Source organism: Mastomys coucha, unplaced genomic scaffold (genome assembly GCF_008632895.1).
Source record: "Mastomys coucha isolate ucsf_1 unplaced genomic scaffold, UCSF_Mcou_1 pScaffold21, whole genome shotgun sequence".
Classification (NCBI taxonomy): domain Eukaryota; kingdom Metazoa; phylum Chordata; class Mammalia; order Rodentia; family Muridae; genus Mastomys; species Mastomys coucha.
In genome coordinates this window covers 120,501,638-120,514,244 of record NW_022196904.1, presented here as the reverse complement: position 1 = coordinate 120,514,244, position 12,607 = coordinate 120,501,638, and the positions used below count along the sequence as shown (strand labels likewise).

At 39.2% G+C, this 12,607-nt stretch overlaps 1 protein-coding gene across 2 annotated transcripts in view; it reads right to left on the bottom strand.

Moving 5' to 3' along the window:
* Positions 1–1,192: 1,192 nt before the first annotated feature.
* Positions 1,193–12,607, bottom strand: part of Acadsb (acyl-CoA dehydrogenase short/branched chain) — a 43,693-nt gene continuing 32,278 nt past the window's right edge. For both annotated transcript variants that reach the window (XM_031388579.1, XM_031388580.1), the window contains 5 exons: positions 11,781–11,873; positions 8,702–8,791; positions 6,200–6,337; positions 4,502–4,601; positions 1,193–3,853 (listed from right to left, as the gene is read on the bottom strand). In XM_031388579.1, the coding sequence (XP_031244439.1) occupies positions 3,783–3,853; positions 4,502–4,601; positions 6,200–6,337; positions 8,702–8,791; positions 11,781–11,873 (492 nt within the window). In that variant the 3' untranslated portion in view covers positions 1,193–3,782. The remainder of the gene's footprint in view (positions 3,854–4,501; positions 4,602–6,199; positions 6,338–8,701; positions 8,792–11,780; positions 11,874–12,607) is intronic.

Genomic DNA, 12,607 nt, shown 5'->3' with positions numbered 1-12,607 from the left:
CTCTAACCATACTCATCTACCTACCTTGTTCGTAGCCTGAAAAGAGTTGAACCTATTCTCTGAAGACTGATTAGGTAAGAAAAGACCAGTTAGGAGTGGCATTTCATTGGGAAGCCTCTCAAGATTGAACAGCCATAATGACTCCAAAAAATGAAAGTAGGAGAGCCTTCAGCACCCAGGTTCCCCACAAATCCCATGCATGAACCAATGCACAGCCCACTTAAACTCCCCATGCTACAGTCTCCTTATCAGCACAATAAGACACAAGAACAGCCACCTCATAGACTGTTGTTAGCAGGTGTGAGGCTATAGAAAAGAGCTAGCCGTGGTGATGCACACCTCTAACTCTAGCACTTGGGAGGCAGAGGTAAGCAGAATCTGTGTGTTCTTGAAGTCAGCTTGGTCTACATAGCTAAATTTCAGAAACAGCAAGGCTACATAGAGAGATCTTGTCTCAAAAGAAAAAAAAAAAAAAGCCTGGAGACTAACAGTTGGGATGTAGCAAAGGGGTTAGGTGCTTGCTATAGTTTCAATAGATCTAAAGTACTCCTCCTGCTCAGGGCCCGCACTGGCACTTCTCTGCTTAACATTTTTGTGAATCTGTATTAATGAAAACAGAAATGGTACATTGACATGGACATGACACAGCCTAAGTAAGGGCAGACACACCCTAAATAAGGGACATACCTTAAATAAGGGAGGACATTTACTTTTGTAATGGTAGCTCAGAAACCACAATATCTCAGATGGAATAATCATAAAAAGACATTCTAAGTGAAAACATTTTTACCAATGTCTAGATTTTAAACTGATGAAGGAATAGGGGATATATATGCAGGACTCTTCTATAGCTCTGTACTGTGGTATATCGCTGAATTAAAAAGTGGGATAGTATAAATTTACAAAAAAGTAATTCTTTAACACACATCTGTGGAATAATATCTGCTGGGAGAATATGCTCAAAAGCAGTGGCCTCTCTACTTGAGAGCTGCCAACACTGACAAGAACAAATTGAGTTCTCTGGGGGTGGGGGAGGGGGGATTTTTAGCATCATGAATTTAAACTTGGTTTATATTACAAGACCAATTCTTGAAAATGAATGAAACTAGCTTACCTGAGAAAAGAGCTACCTGCAAAGGTATTGTCCACCTTTCCCGCCTTTCAAGAAGACTACATTTGCTCTTCATCCGAATGTGTGGCAACTGTGCTTTATTCTAGCACCAAGAATCTCCAGTTAATTTAGTGCTTTATCTTTTCATTTCCTCATAAAACACTGATTTTGTAACAATGAACATACCATTACAAATCTCATACATACCGTTAAAATGGAACTTTTACTTTATGACAGATAAGCACAAATACCCAGCAGAGTATTTCTTTAAAAACAGTGTAACAGTGATGCAAAATGATCTCACACAGCCATCTTTAGACCTGATAGCTGGTCTATAACCTAAGAGCTTTCAGCAAGTGACTGATCAATCACAACATTACTATGATGCTCATTATTTTATCGGTTAAATTTGAAATAAATCAACAACAAAGTAAAACAAGGACAGAATCCAAGATCTGTTAAACAACAACTGTGTTTGAGCCAGTCCAACCACATTCTTGTCTTTGTCCTTGGATGGAGGAGCTGAGAATGCAGCTTTGGTTGAGACTCTACCATTTTAAATTGACAGAGTTGCCTTTATGGTTGTCTAGTCTTTGTAACAAGGCAAACTTGGCAACCAATTCCACCTGCATATACCAGGTCAGTTCTTTATCTCCTGTGCCCCGCATCATCTCAATCCTCAAATTAACAGTGTGTGGTTCCTTACCAGACACAAACTCAAGGCACATGGTTTCATGCCAGATTACAAAGTCATGGAAATCAGAGGAAATATGAGTAGAGCCCAGATGTCCTCTTTGGTGAAACAATGCAAGGACTCACTGACAGAAGCAGGAGAGTTCGTACATTAATTACACTAGTAACTAATGCATGTTAACTATCCTTTGTGAATATGTGCAAACTACACATACAGAATTCGAGAGCAAGGACACATTTAAAGTCCAAACAGGGAACGGACAGTCTGTGCTGATGCTGAGTTAGAACATGGCATCTATAACCTCTCCTGGGTTTCTAACTCTAGAGGAGGAGGATGGGACTGTTTAGTCACACCAACTCCCACTGTATCGTCTGCAAGCCACCTCTTTCATATTATCACAGAAGTGGACGATGTCTGCCCGACAGGGGACTGCATCCACCCCTTCCTTTCTTATCACACTCATCTGTCTGTTCTGAAAGACTGGGTGAGGGCTTTCATCATTTCCCCATTTGAAAGTCAAGTAGACCTTATTTCTTTGGATTCAAGGTCTAAATTTGTTTTATTTCTTCCTACTGTTTTAATGTAATTCCTATCTCAACTGTATTTATACAGCCTTGCATATTTAACTATGATTTGCATTGTGGAAATTAATTTAGCTCAATAAACATGACTGTGCAAAGCAAAATTACCTAGAAAATGTCGTTTTCTTAATAAACATTATCTTTTTGCAAAAGCACTAAAATATTTTCTATCTAGAAGCAATGATTATTTTCAGCAACTGCACGAGCCTTGGGGCATTTTTCTCATCTAACTTGTGATGTTTCCTCTGGAAATGTGAAGCTCGTTTGTCTACTGTCTACTTCTCTCTCCAGAGGACTCAGGGTCTGCATCTAGAGAGGCTTCTCCTGACTGTAAATTCCTAACACTGATCAATGGCTTCACCAGCTGGATATCTGATTAGGCTTTGCCTGTTTTTCATTTATATTGTAAAACATAGATCTTTGTCTTCACAAATATAAAATTATTTAATATACTATATAAATGACTACATATATTTATACTGAATGTGCCTTTTTAGACTATCTAGTCTCCGTTTCCCATCCTTATGAGATTGTGATATTATTTTGTTAGGGGGGTATATTTCTCTTAAGAATCAATTTTGAAAACCAAAATTGAATTTCTCAATTAATTACTATTTAGGATAAAGTCCAATAACCAAGTTTGAGGGAAAAATACTCAATCAAAATACAGAAATAAATCATACTACTGAAAAATAGTACATGATCTAATAAATTATTTTCAGATGATTAGGCCAAATTATTTAAACTTTATAGTTGAAAACTAATACAGGGACATGTTTTTTAAATGAGCTGCTAAAAGCTACCACATATTACATCTTTCATACAGTTCACTTATAGCAGCCAAACATACTGCTTTTGTTGATTAAAATAATATTTGAGACTTTTTGTTGTTGTCAATTATATGGCCTACAACCTACATTTTTATTTCCTACTATTTCTTTGATATTTAGAACTAAGAGTTCTAGATTTTTCCAAATAAATTTTATCAGTTTCTACCTTGTTTAGCAACTTATCACTGAATCTATAAAGTATTGAATAAAAATTGCCAACTGTAACAAACGTTCCTCTGGCTCATACCACAATACAAAGATTTAGTAGGAATATAAAGTGGCTTTCTGTCAGCAATACCAATACTTCAAATGGTTTCTTCTTCCCAAATGCTGGTATAGTGAAACTTCTGTATACTCTGAAACTAGGATGAGAAATAGAAATGTGTTCAGAAGCTTAGAAACAGTTTTAGAGTAGACTGGAAGGAGACAGGAACACAATCAAGGCCTGAGACCAGGACTGGGGGCTTCAAAGGAAACACTGCACTGCTCTGCAGACTCTGCTCACTAAGGCACAGCAGTTGGAAATGGTTTGCCAGTGACACCAGAAAGGGCCCATCCCGTAGACATCAGTACTCTGCATCGATGTGCTTTGCAATGGTATTCAGCTGGATGTTGGAAGCTCCTTCATATATTGTACCTTAAACAAAAGAGAGACATGGGACAATTAGGAGTGTAGCCACAGTTAAAGAAAGCCACACAGAGATGAGTATGGAAGACACCACCCCTGCATTTGCTCTGAGTAACAGGATTCAGTTGCCAAGGTAGGTCACAGTTTCCCATTTGATCTCAGCTCACTAAAACTGGTTTTGAACAGTCGAGGATTTGGCTCTTAGAGCATCACTGGGCAAGCCCAGCTGCTTCTAAGGACCTGGTGGCTTTCGGGGCTGCCATTTGCTCTCCTTGCTGCTGGTGGAGCACTGGAGCACTCAGGCATGATGAGGCAGCTGCCTTCTGAAATTAGAACCATACTTCAAAGAACTGCATTAGACTCCAGGAACGGTAAATACCAACAACTTCAGTAACAGGAAAATGAAGATAGTGCATTTTGTCGCAGTTCTCTTAAAAGGTCTATGGAGGCATTTTAAGAGTCAATTTGATGTTTTTAGAAATATAAATTCATTTTTCTGATAGGAAGAAGAAAGAAATCCAGGAAGAAAAGTCAATAAACATTCTGTAGAGATTAAAATGCTTTTACCTAAGTACCAGTAATATAAAATCGACAAACACAATAGCCCAAATACCCATAGTGGCCAATAAAACAAGAGAACATGGAAAGTCTGCTTACCGATCTTTGCATCACGGAAGAATTTCTCCACAGGGTAATCTTTGGTATAGCCAACTCCTCCCATCCACTCGATGCACTTACTTGTTGTTAGCCCAGCGACCTACCAAAGGCAGGGAGCAGGTTATAGACCAGAACTTGTGCAAGGTGAGCCTTGGAGTGACATTTTTCAGAGGACACATTCACTGTTAGCAAGTGGAAGGGCTGCAGTTATTTCTCTAAAATTCCCCATTAAATCACAGTGTGTGTGTGTGTGTGTGTGTGTGTGTGTGTTTTGAAAAAGAAACTAGACTTGCTCATATGCATATGCTTGCTGACAGGCATCATTTCTTAGCAGATATTTACTGAGGGTGGGGGAAGACAGACACTACCCCTTCGGTCCTTGTGGTAATTTAGAGACAGAAGTTGAAACACTTGACACAAATTTTATGAGCTGCAGAGAGCTGGAGAGCTTGTCAGGAAAACTGTTGTGAGGAAGCAGCTTGCCTGAGACCTACAACAGTAGTTAAGGGCATTATAGGCTGAGGAACAACACAACATGTATAAAGACTCCAAACAGAGCAGGGCCCATGGGCCTTAGGGACTAGTGAGACTGGGGTCAGAATGAGAGGGAAGAAGGCACTGGAAGGGCGGACTAGCCCTGGGAGGAAGGCAGCACTTTGACTACTGTAATGGCTCCTCAAGGATGTCCAGAGAGCCCAATTCCCAGAAACTGACCATGCTATCCAATCTGACAACAGAGGGGATGTGCAGCTGGGACTGAGTCAAGGACTTGAGATAAGAAAATTATCCTGGGTTATTGGGATGGAGCATGTAATCCCAACAGTGCTTATCAGGGAGAGAGGGTGCTGGAGAGCTAGTCACTGAAGGCAAGCTGACCATGGACCATGGCAACAACAGGGAGACAAGAGGGACTGAGTGTGTGTGTGTGTGTGTGTGTGTTTGAGAGAGAGAGAGAGAGAGAGAGAGAGAGAGAGAGAGAGAGAGAGAGAGAGAGAGAGAGAGAGAGAGAGACTGGGGTTTAGGCTTTCTCTGGACAGCCTTGAGACCCAATTAAAATAGCCAAACTGCCTGTCCTCTTCCAGAATCAGCCTGCCCTCCCAGTTTCTTCTCCTCTCTTACACTGAGCCCAGTTAATGGCAGTCTCTCATTTTAGGAGCTATATGTACCACAAGAAAGCTATGAAAGCAGCTCATTCCCATCTGGATAATGTCAAAAGGTTGGATCCTCCTAAATCAAAATATTAGGCACTGTGTCAAGACTGGAAGACACCTGCCCTGTAATGTGGGTCAACTCTCTTGCCATAGTTCCATGTGAACACAGAGAATGGATATATCTGAGTAGAAGATATTACACATGTAGGTCATGGTTTCTCAGTGCTTTCAGTCTCATATGGTCCTGTTATGAACATATCCTCCACAGCAACTCATTGTACCCTAACTTGAAGCCATCACTCAGAGGAGGCTTCTATGGGCTTGGTGTGGTGGGCTTCAACCTGAACTGGCCATTCACGAAAACACTGAGACATCACAGAAGTAACACATCTTCCCACAGCAGCTCTACCCTTACCTTACTGCTGCAGGAAGTGGAAACTGCACATTCTCTTTTTTGGAGGACAGCCTAAGCTTAATCAATATTCCCAAGTGGAAGACTAATAATCTCACTTATTAAAAAAAGGAGGCTGATAACATTCTAGTTTACCTCAGATGCATAATATTTGGCCATAGATGCTTCTTTTATAAATGGCCTTCCAGCTTCTACAAGCCTAGCAGCATTGTATGTTAGCAACCGTGCAGCTTCCAGCTGGGTGGCCACCTGAGCCACTTGGTGTTGGAGCCCCTGTAATATTCAGAGCCATGTTAGAAAATGACAATCTGCAAAACGCAGCTTACTTCTAACTGCAAGTTAGATACGCAATGCCCAAAGACTCAAAATATTTCCCCAAAGAAATCCAAATTCAATTCTTTTAAATACCTTAAATCTACAATCTAAAGTAAAATAGTGATATGCTATGGATATTATGGATTCTTTTTTAAAAATCTGAAAACTTATGTAATGCTTCATAGTTTAAGATTTTAAATAGCACCGTAAAAAGTTAGGTTTTAAAACATTGATTCTCAAATTTAGTAATTATTTTCAACTGTTTATGATCAATGGCTTATATTAAATCCCAACAGAACAAAACTTTCAAATATTTTTTACTTGATTGAAAAAGAAAATTTTGAGTTTTGAACATAACCTCAACACAGTAAAAGTTGGTAGCTGTAAAATAATGAAAGAATATTTGAAGCACCAACTTTGTTCCTTCAACTAACTTTATAAATGTGAGTCTACTCCAATGTTCAAGAATAGATAGCAGCTGTATATCACCTTTCTCTGTGGCTCTCTCCTTCTGGAGACAGGGATCTCACCAAACCTGGTGCTTACCGTATGGCTACATAAGCTTCTGGGCTGTGATGCCCTCCCTCCGTTGCAATAGCAGTTCATTCAGCTTTTATTGGAGCTCAGGTCTCCAAGCTTGTCCAGCATATCCTAAACCATATCCCCAGCCCCCATTTATTCTAATTTTAAAGAATAACTGTTAAAAGCATATTAAAAATTACTGCCACCCTGAAATTTTATTTAGTGATGAGGTGCCACTAAGTGCCTGCCAATGAATAAAATGTGTTAGTGAGAATATGATGTAAACTGTGCCGTGATACACCATCTGCTAAGCTTTGGTTCAGGCATGGATGACCATACTTGTAATTCCAGTATTTGGACTCAAAACCAAGATGGACTGTTGCAAGTTTAAGTCCAGCCTGGGCCACACACTGAGACAAAACAAGACAAAACAAAACAAAAACCCAGTTTGTGATAGCTAGACATAGGTCCCTGGGTGTACTGTAAACAGAAGGCATTGCATGGAGCAGTGCTTAAATCTATGCTGAATAAAGAACTGAGAGTTGTAAGGATGAGCTGCCTAGGCCTGTCCTTAAAGCTCTGAAGTCTAGAGATGACAAGGATGTCATTGACACACCCAGGTGAAAAAAAGTCATTTTGGTGAGGGGATAGAGAAATATAACTCTACTGACTCTTACCCAAGCTGCATACAGTTAATGATCAAATTTCCTTTTTGTCCCCCATACCTTTGTTTGTTTGTTTGGGGACAGGATTTCTTTATGTAGCCCTGACTGTCTCAGAACTCACTATGTAGACCAGGCTGGCCTCAAACTCCCAGAGTTCTACCTGCCTCTGCTTCCTGAGGGCTGAGATTAAAGGCATATACCACCATGCCTGGCATGACCAAATTTCTCAATATTAAATTTTGGCCTAAAAACAAAAAATCAGACACCCCAACAGTCTCTAAAACTGCAGCCATTGCTATACTTAGTAGTTTACCTGACCCTGAGCACATATAAAGAAACACTGACCCCTAGCTTACGGGGAAATCAAACACCCCCTTTAACTTGTCTTACTGTTTGCCCTTCTTGCTGGAAGCCAGTTTTGACACAATACTCTAGTATACTGAAATGAGAAAACAACAAACCAACACTTTGGGAGCCCACCTTCTACGTGCCCCAGGTTTCTTGTATAGGAAAGAGATGGTGGCTGGAGCTATGGCTACTACTGGGTAAGCATTTCTAATCTGAAAATCTGAAATCCAAAATACTCCAAAATCTAAAACTTTTTAAGTATCAAGATGGTGCCACAAGTAGAAAGTTCAACCCATGACATTTTGGTTCATATATAAAATTATTAAAAGTATTACATAAAATTACCTCAGAGCTACATATAGGGCATATAAGGAATCTAAATGAAGTTTGTTTATATTTACCTCACATCCCCAGGCTATCTTACATATACACAAAAATGTCCTGAACTCTGCAAACACCTGAAGCCTGAAATATTTCTAGTGCCAGACATTTCAGATAAGGTCATATGAACCTGAACACAGAATAGGGAGGTGTGAACCCAGGTGATGCTGGACTTCCGAGGTGGTGAGGAGACAGCTCTCCAGTGTCCACCAAGGCATCCCAAACACACAATAGCAGGCCTCAGGGACTATGGTTCTGCCCTTAGAAAAGATTTAGATGGCCACAAGTGTATCCCACGAGACCTATTTCTCCTCTCAATAGAACATCCTTGGGGGACTCCCTCCATGGCTTTCAACCCAGGAAAGGGAAAAGTCCAAGAAAACAGAAAAAGTTTAATTATATACACCTGAAAATCAAATATTCGTTTGCCAAACTGCATCCTTTCTTTAATGTATGGAATAGTGTAGTCAAAACATCCTTGGGCCAATCCTAGCATCTGTTTAAAGAAAAGAGAGAGAGAAACCAAAAGATTAAAATGTATTTTGTTACAAGTTTATGTCTTTAGTTACCTAAGTAGCATATTCCTTTCACAGGAAGACTGAACTGGGACGGGTAGGGTGGGGTGGGGCAGGGGGCGGGGTGGGAAGCAAGGAGGGGAATGCAGAGGGGGCAGGTGCAGTTGGCTATTCACTACATACCTCATGTATCTGATCATGTGGAGACAATGTGTGGGCTCTCTTCATATATGCAGGAATAAGTGCATTCAATTCTAGCAAATTCTGGCTACAACTATGTTTATAGGACCAGGACACTGTTCAGAAGTCATCTTCATGAAATTCTGATTCTCCAGGCATGAAATGAGCTGTAGCTAAGCCTGGAATGGACTCAAGACTACAGACTCTGCCTCCAGTCCTCAGAGTCAAATTTGGAGTCACTTCATTGCTTTGTTTGTTTGTTTTGCTTTCTGAAGTACAGAGGGGATAATCCATGGTGCTAACCATGTAGACAAGCACTTTACCACTCAGTGGGAGAAAGGGGGATGAGGGGATGTGGTCTAAGCATCAGTGGTTTAAAAACCTTCCTGGGTGACTTCAGAGACGAGATGAGAGAATCTGGTAAAAACACTAATTTCCACACTTGAAGAACAAGTCAAAAGGTGGTCACAATTTTAGCTGAACTGTCTCCCTGCTAACCAATTTCTATAACTATTGAACGAGCTGAGCTTAAAAATGGTTTTTAAACTTCAACATTAGGTAGCTAGTAAATCACTATCTAATTATGTCAAACTATGTAGGTTTAAAAAAAGAAAAAGAAAAAAATCAATAGTTAAAGCTTTGGGGGGAAATGCTCACAAACATCAATATTTCATTAGTGTTCATTCACATTTTCTTTTAGCCTTTATTTAGTATTCTCTGGAGAACAGAAGATTATATCCAAAATTAAGGGGACAATGACCCCACAAACCCCAAGTTAAAATGAGGCAGCAAGTTTTGGTGTTTATAGATGATGTCATCTTCCAGCAGACAAGCCTCTGTTAATGTGAAGATTGATTTTGGTTCTTAAATTTTTTTCTTTTCATCATTTTCTAATATGTGTGAGTGTTTTGCCTGCATGTAAGTCTGAGCAACACGTGCATGCAGGGCCTTCAGAGGACAGAAGAGAGCACTAGATCCCCTGGGACTGGAGATGCAGCTAGTTGTGAGCCACCATGTTTGCTGCGAATCAAACCTGGGTTCTCCAGAAGAGCAGTCAGTGCTCTTGAGTTATCCTTCTGGCCCATGATTTCATTTTTTTCGGTAGGTTTTGTTAAGTACACACACTGGCCTTGAACTTGCTATGTCTATCTTCAAATTCTCAACCCTGCTGCCTCAAGCCCCAGGATCACAGGCATGTGCCAACACCACTGACTTAGGAACAATGAAAGTATCCACTGGGAATGAGAACATGCATTTCTGTCTTGGTAGAATGCTTCCACTTTAAACAGTAAAGAAATAAATTCTCTGCAACCACAGGGTTTTGAAGAACAGCACAACTTCAGTTCACCGTTACATGTACCTTTTCCTCCACAAGCACCCACTGAGACTCAGCACGTGCCTGCTTTAACATTTACTGGGTTATAAGATAATGTGGAGTAACTGGAATAAATCCCACGTTCATGGGCTTCATGGCTAGAACATCTAGATTATGTACATCTAGAAGTCATATGGCTTCATGTTGGAGCTTTAATGCTGTATCCAATGAAGTTGTTCAAGGAAGCCTTTAGAGGCATGGGCATGGCCTTACTCCTAGCTTTGTTAGCAACTGAAATTAAACTTTGGTCTAAGAATAGTTTGCTAGGGTGAGGGTATAGCCCAGAGGTAGAGCAGATGCTTAGCATGTTTAGGGTCCTAGATTCAATCCTCAGAAACTCTCCCCTCGGGGGCGGGGACACCATTTTGTTAATGTAGTAAAGAATAGCAGGAAAAAATGTGGAGTAATAATTCAACATTTAACTATTTTAACAGCTAACAGATAAAATTTGTATCAAAATCTAAAAGCTTTAAGTTAGTAAATCTTAGATACTGATTAAAAACAGATATATATGTGACTATTGATTGGTTCAGGAAGGGCTCAGGGGATGCCAACTCTCAATGTTGAACTACCAGCTACTGACAGATTTTGGGTAAGTCATTGCCTTCAGTTGACTCCATCAAGCTCCAATGCTCACATAGAAAGCCCTGGAAATGGATTACTAAACATAGCCAGTAATTACAAAATTCACTCTGGTAGGGTGAAAGGGGTGTGGTGTTGCTAAGGAGGGGAAGGAGATAAGAGAAAAAGTGGAAAGAGAGTAATCAGAATTACACACATACACATATATATGTGTATGTATATATGATATGCTATAATATAATATATATTAAGGGTTGAGATTAGAGTTATATGTATATGTGTGTATGTGTATATATATATATGTGAATAAAACCTTACATAATAGAATATATGTGTATATACATACATTATATATATGTATATGTACATACATATATATGGATTCTTATATAATAGAGTATATGTATGAGTATGTGGGTGCTTATATAATAGAATACACATACTTATATAATAGAATGAGTGTTCATAATTTTAAAAAAGTTCTAAAAGAATGAATTTTAGGTTTTGAAAAGGTAGCTGAAAAACAGATGCCATTATTTAATATGTAATATATTTGGAAGTTACTGGTCTAGGTATTAGATAATATTTTAATATTCTCAAAGCAGAAAACAGGTATTACTAAGCCATTGTTTGATCTTCTAGGCACTTACATAGTTGACCAAAGTAAGAGTTTGAGAGAAATAATCTGAAGCTATTCTTTTCCCTCATGTGAGGCCAGGGTGCCACCTTCTGTTCAAAAGCTTCCAGATAATTAATTGTCTTATTGCAATTCTTTTTTTTTATTTTTCATTTTTTTCTTAGTTGGCTCAAAATGTGAAGGAGCTAAGACTTACCTGTGCAGCAATTCCGATTCTACCTTCATTAAGACTTCCTATGGCATACTTATAACCATGCCCAATTTTTCCCAAAATATTAGTTTCTGGAACCTAGAAATACAAATATATACTTATTTCCAAATTTAGATTTATACCACTTATTTGATTTTAAATATACATAGCATGTAATTACACACACATACTTGAATCTCCCCAATATGTGTGACCTTAGTCTATTGTGGTTTTGACTAAACTTCAATGAAAAAAGCTGCAGAAATGACTCAGTGCTTAAAAGCACTTGTTTTTCCAAAGGGACCCAGGTTCAACTCCTGGCACCCTACCTGATTTTTCAGAACCATCCATATCTCCAGTTTCAGGGGGTCTGGCATCCTTTTCTGACTTCTGCAGGCAACAAGCACACAAGTGGTACACACACATGCATTCGGGCAAAAACACTCATACACAGAAAATAAAATAAACAAATCTAAAACAATTAAGAAAAAACAAAGAACCAAACTAAACTCTCTGGTTTGATTGCCTGCTGACATCTGTGTGTCCTGACTGTTCTCCCAAGTTCATGCTGCTCACTCGTGCATCCCCCTGAGCCTAAGTACAATCTACTTAATGAATGAATACATTTAGAAAAGGGGAATTTTACATAATTTGTCAATAACATAGATGCATAATAAGTCACCTCCAATTCTTATTCGTATGTTAATCATGTTGAGATAATTCATTAGAAACTACAAAAACATGAAGTATTTTTAAAACCAAGAGTAATTTCCGGAGGAACCACCAAACTGATTTCCAGAGTGGTTGTACCAGTTTGCAATCCCACCAGCAAT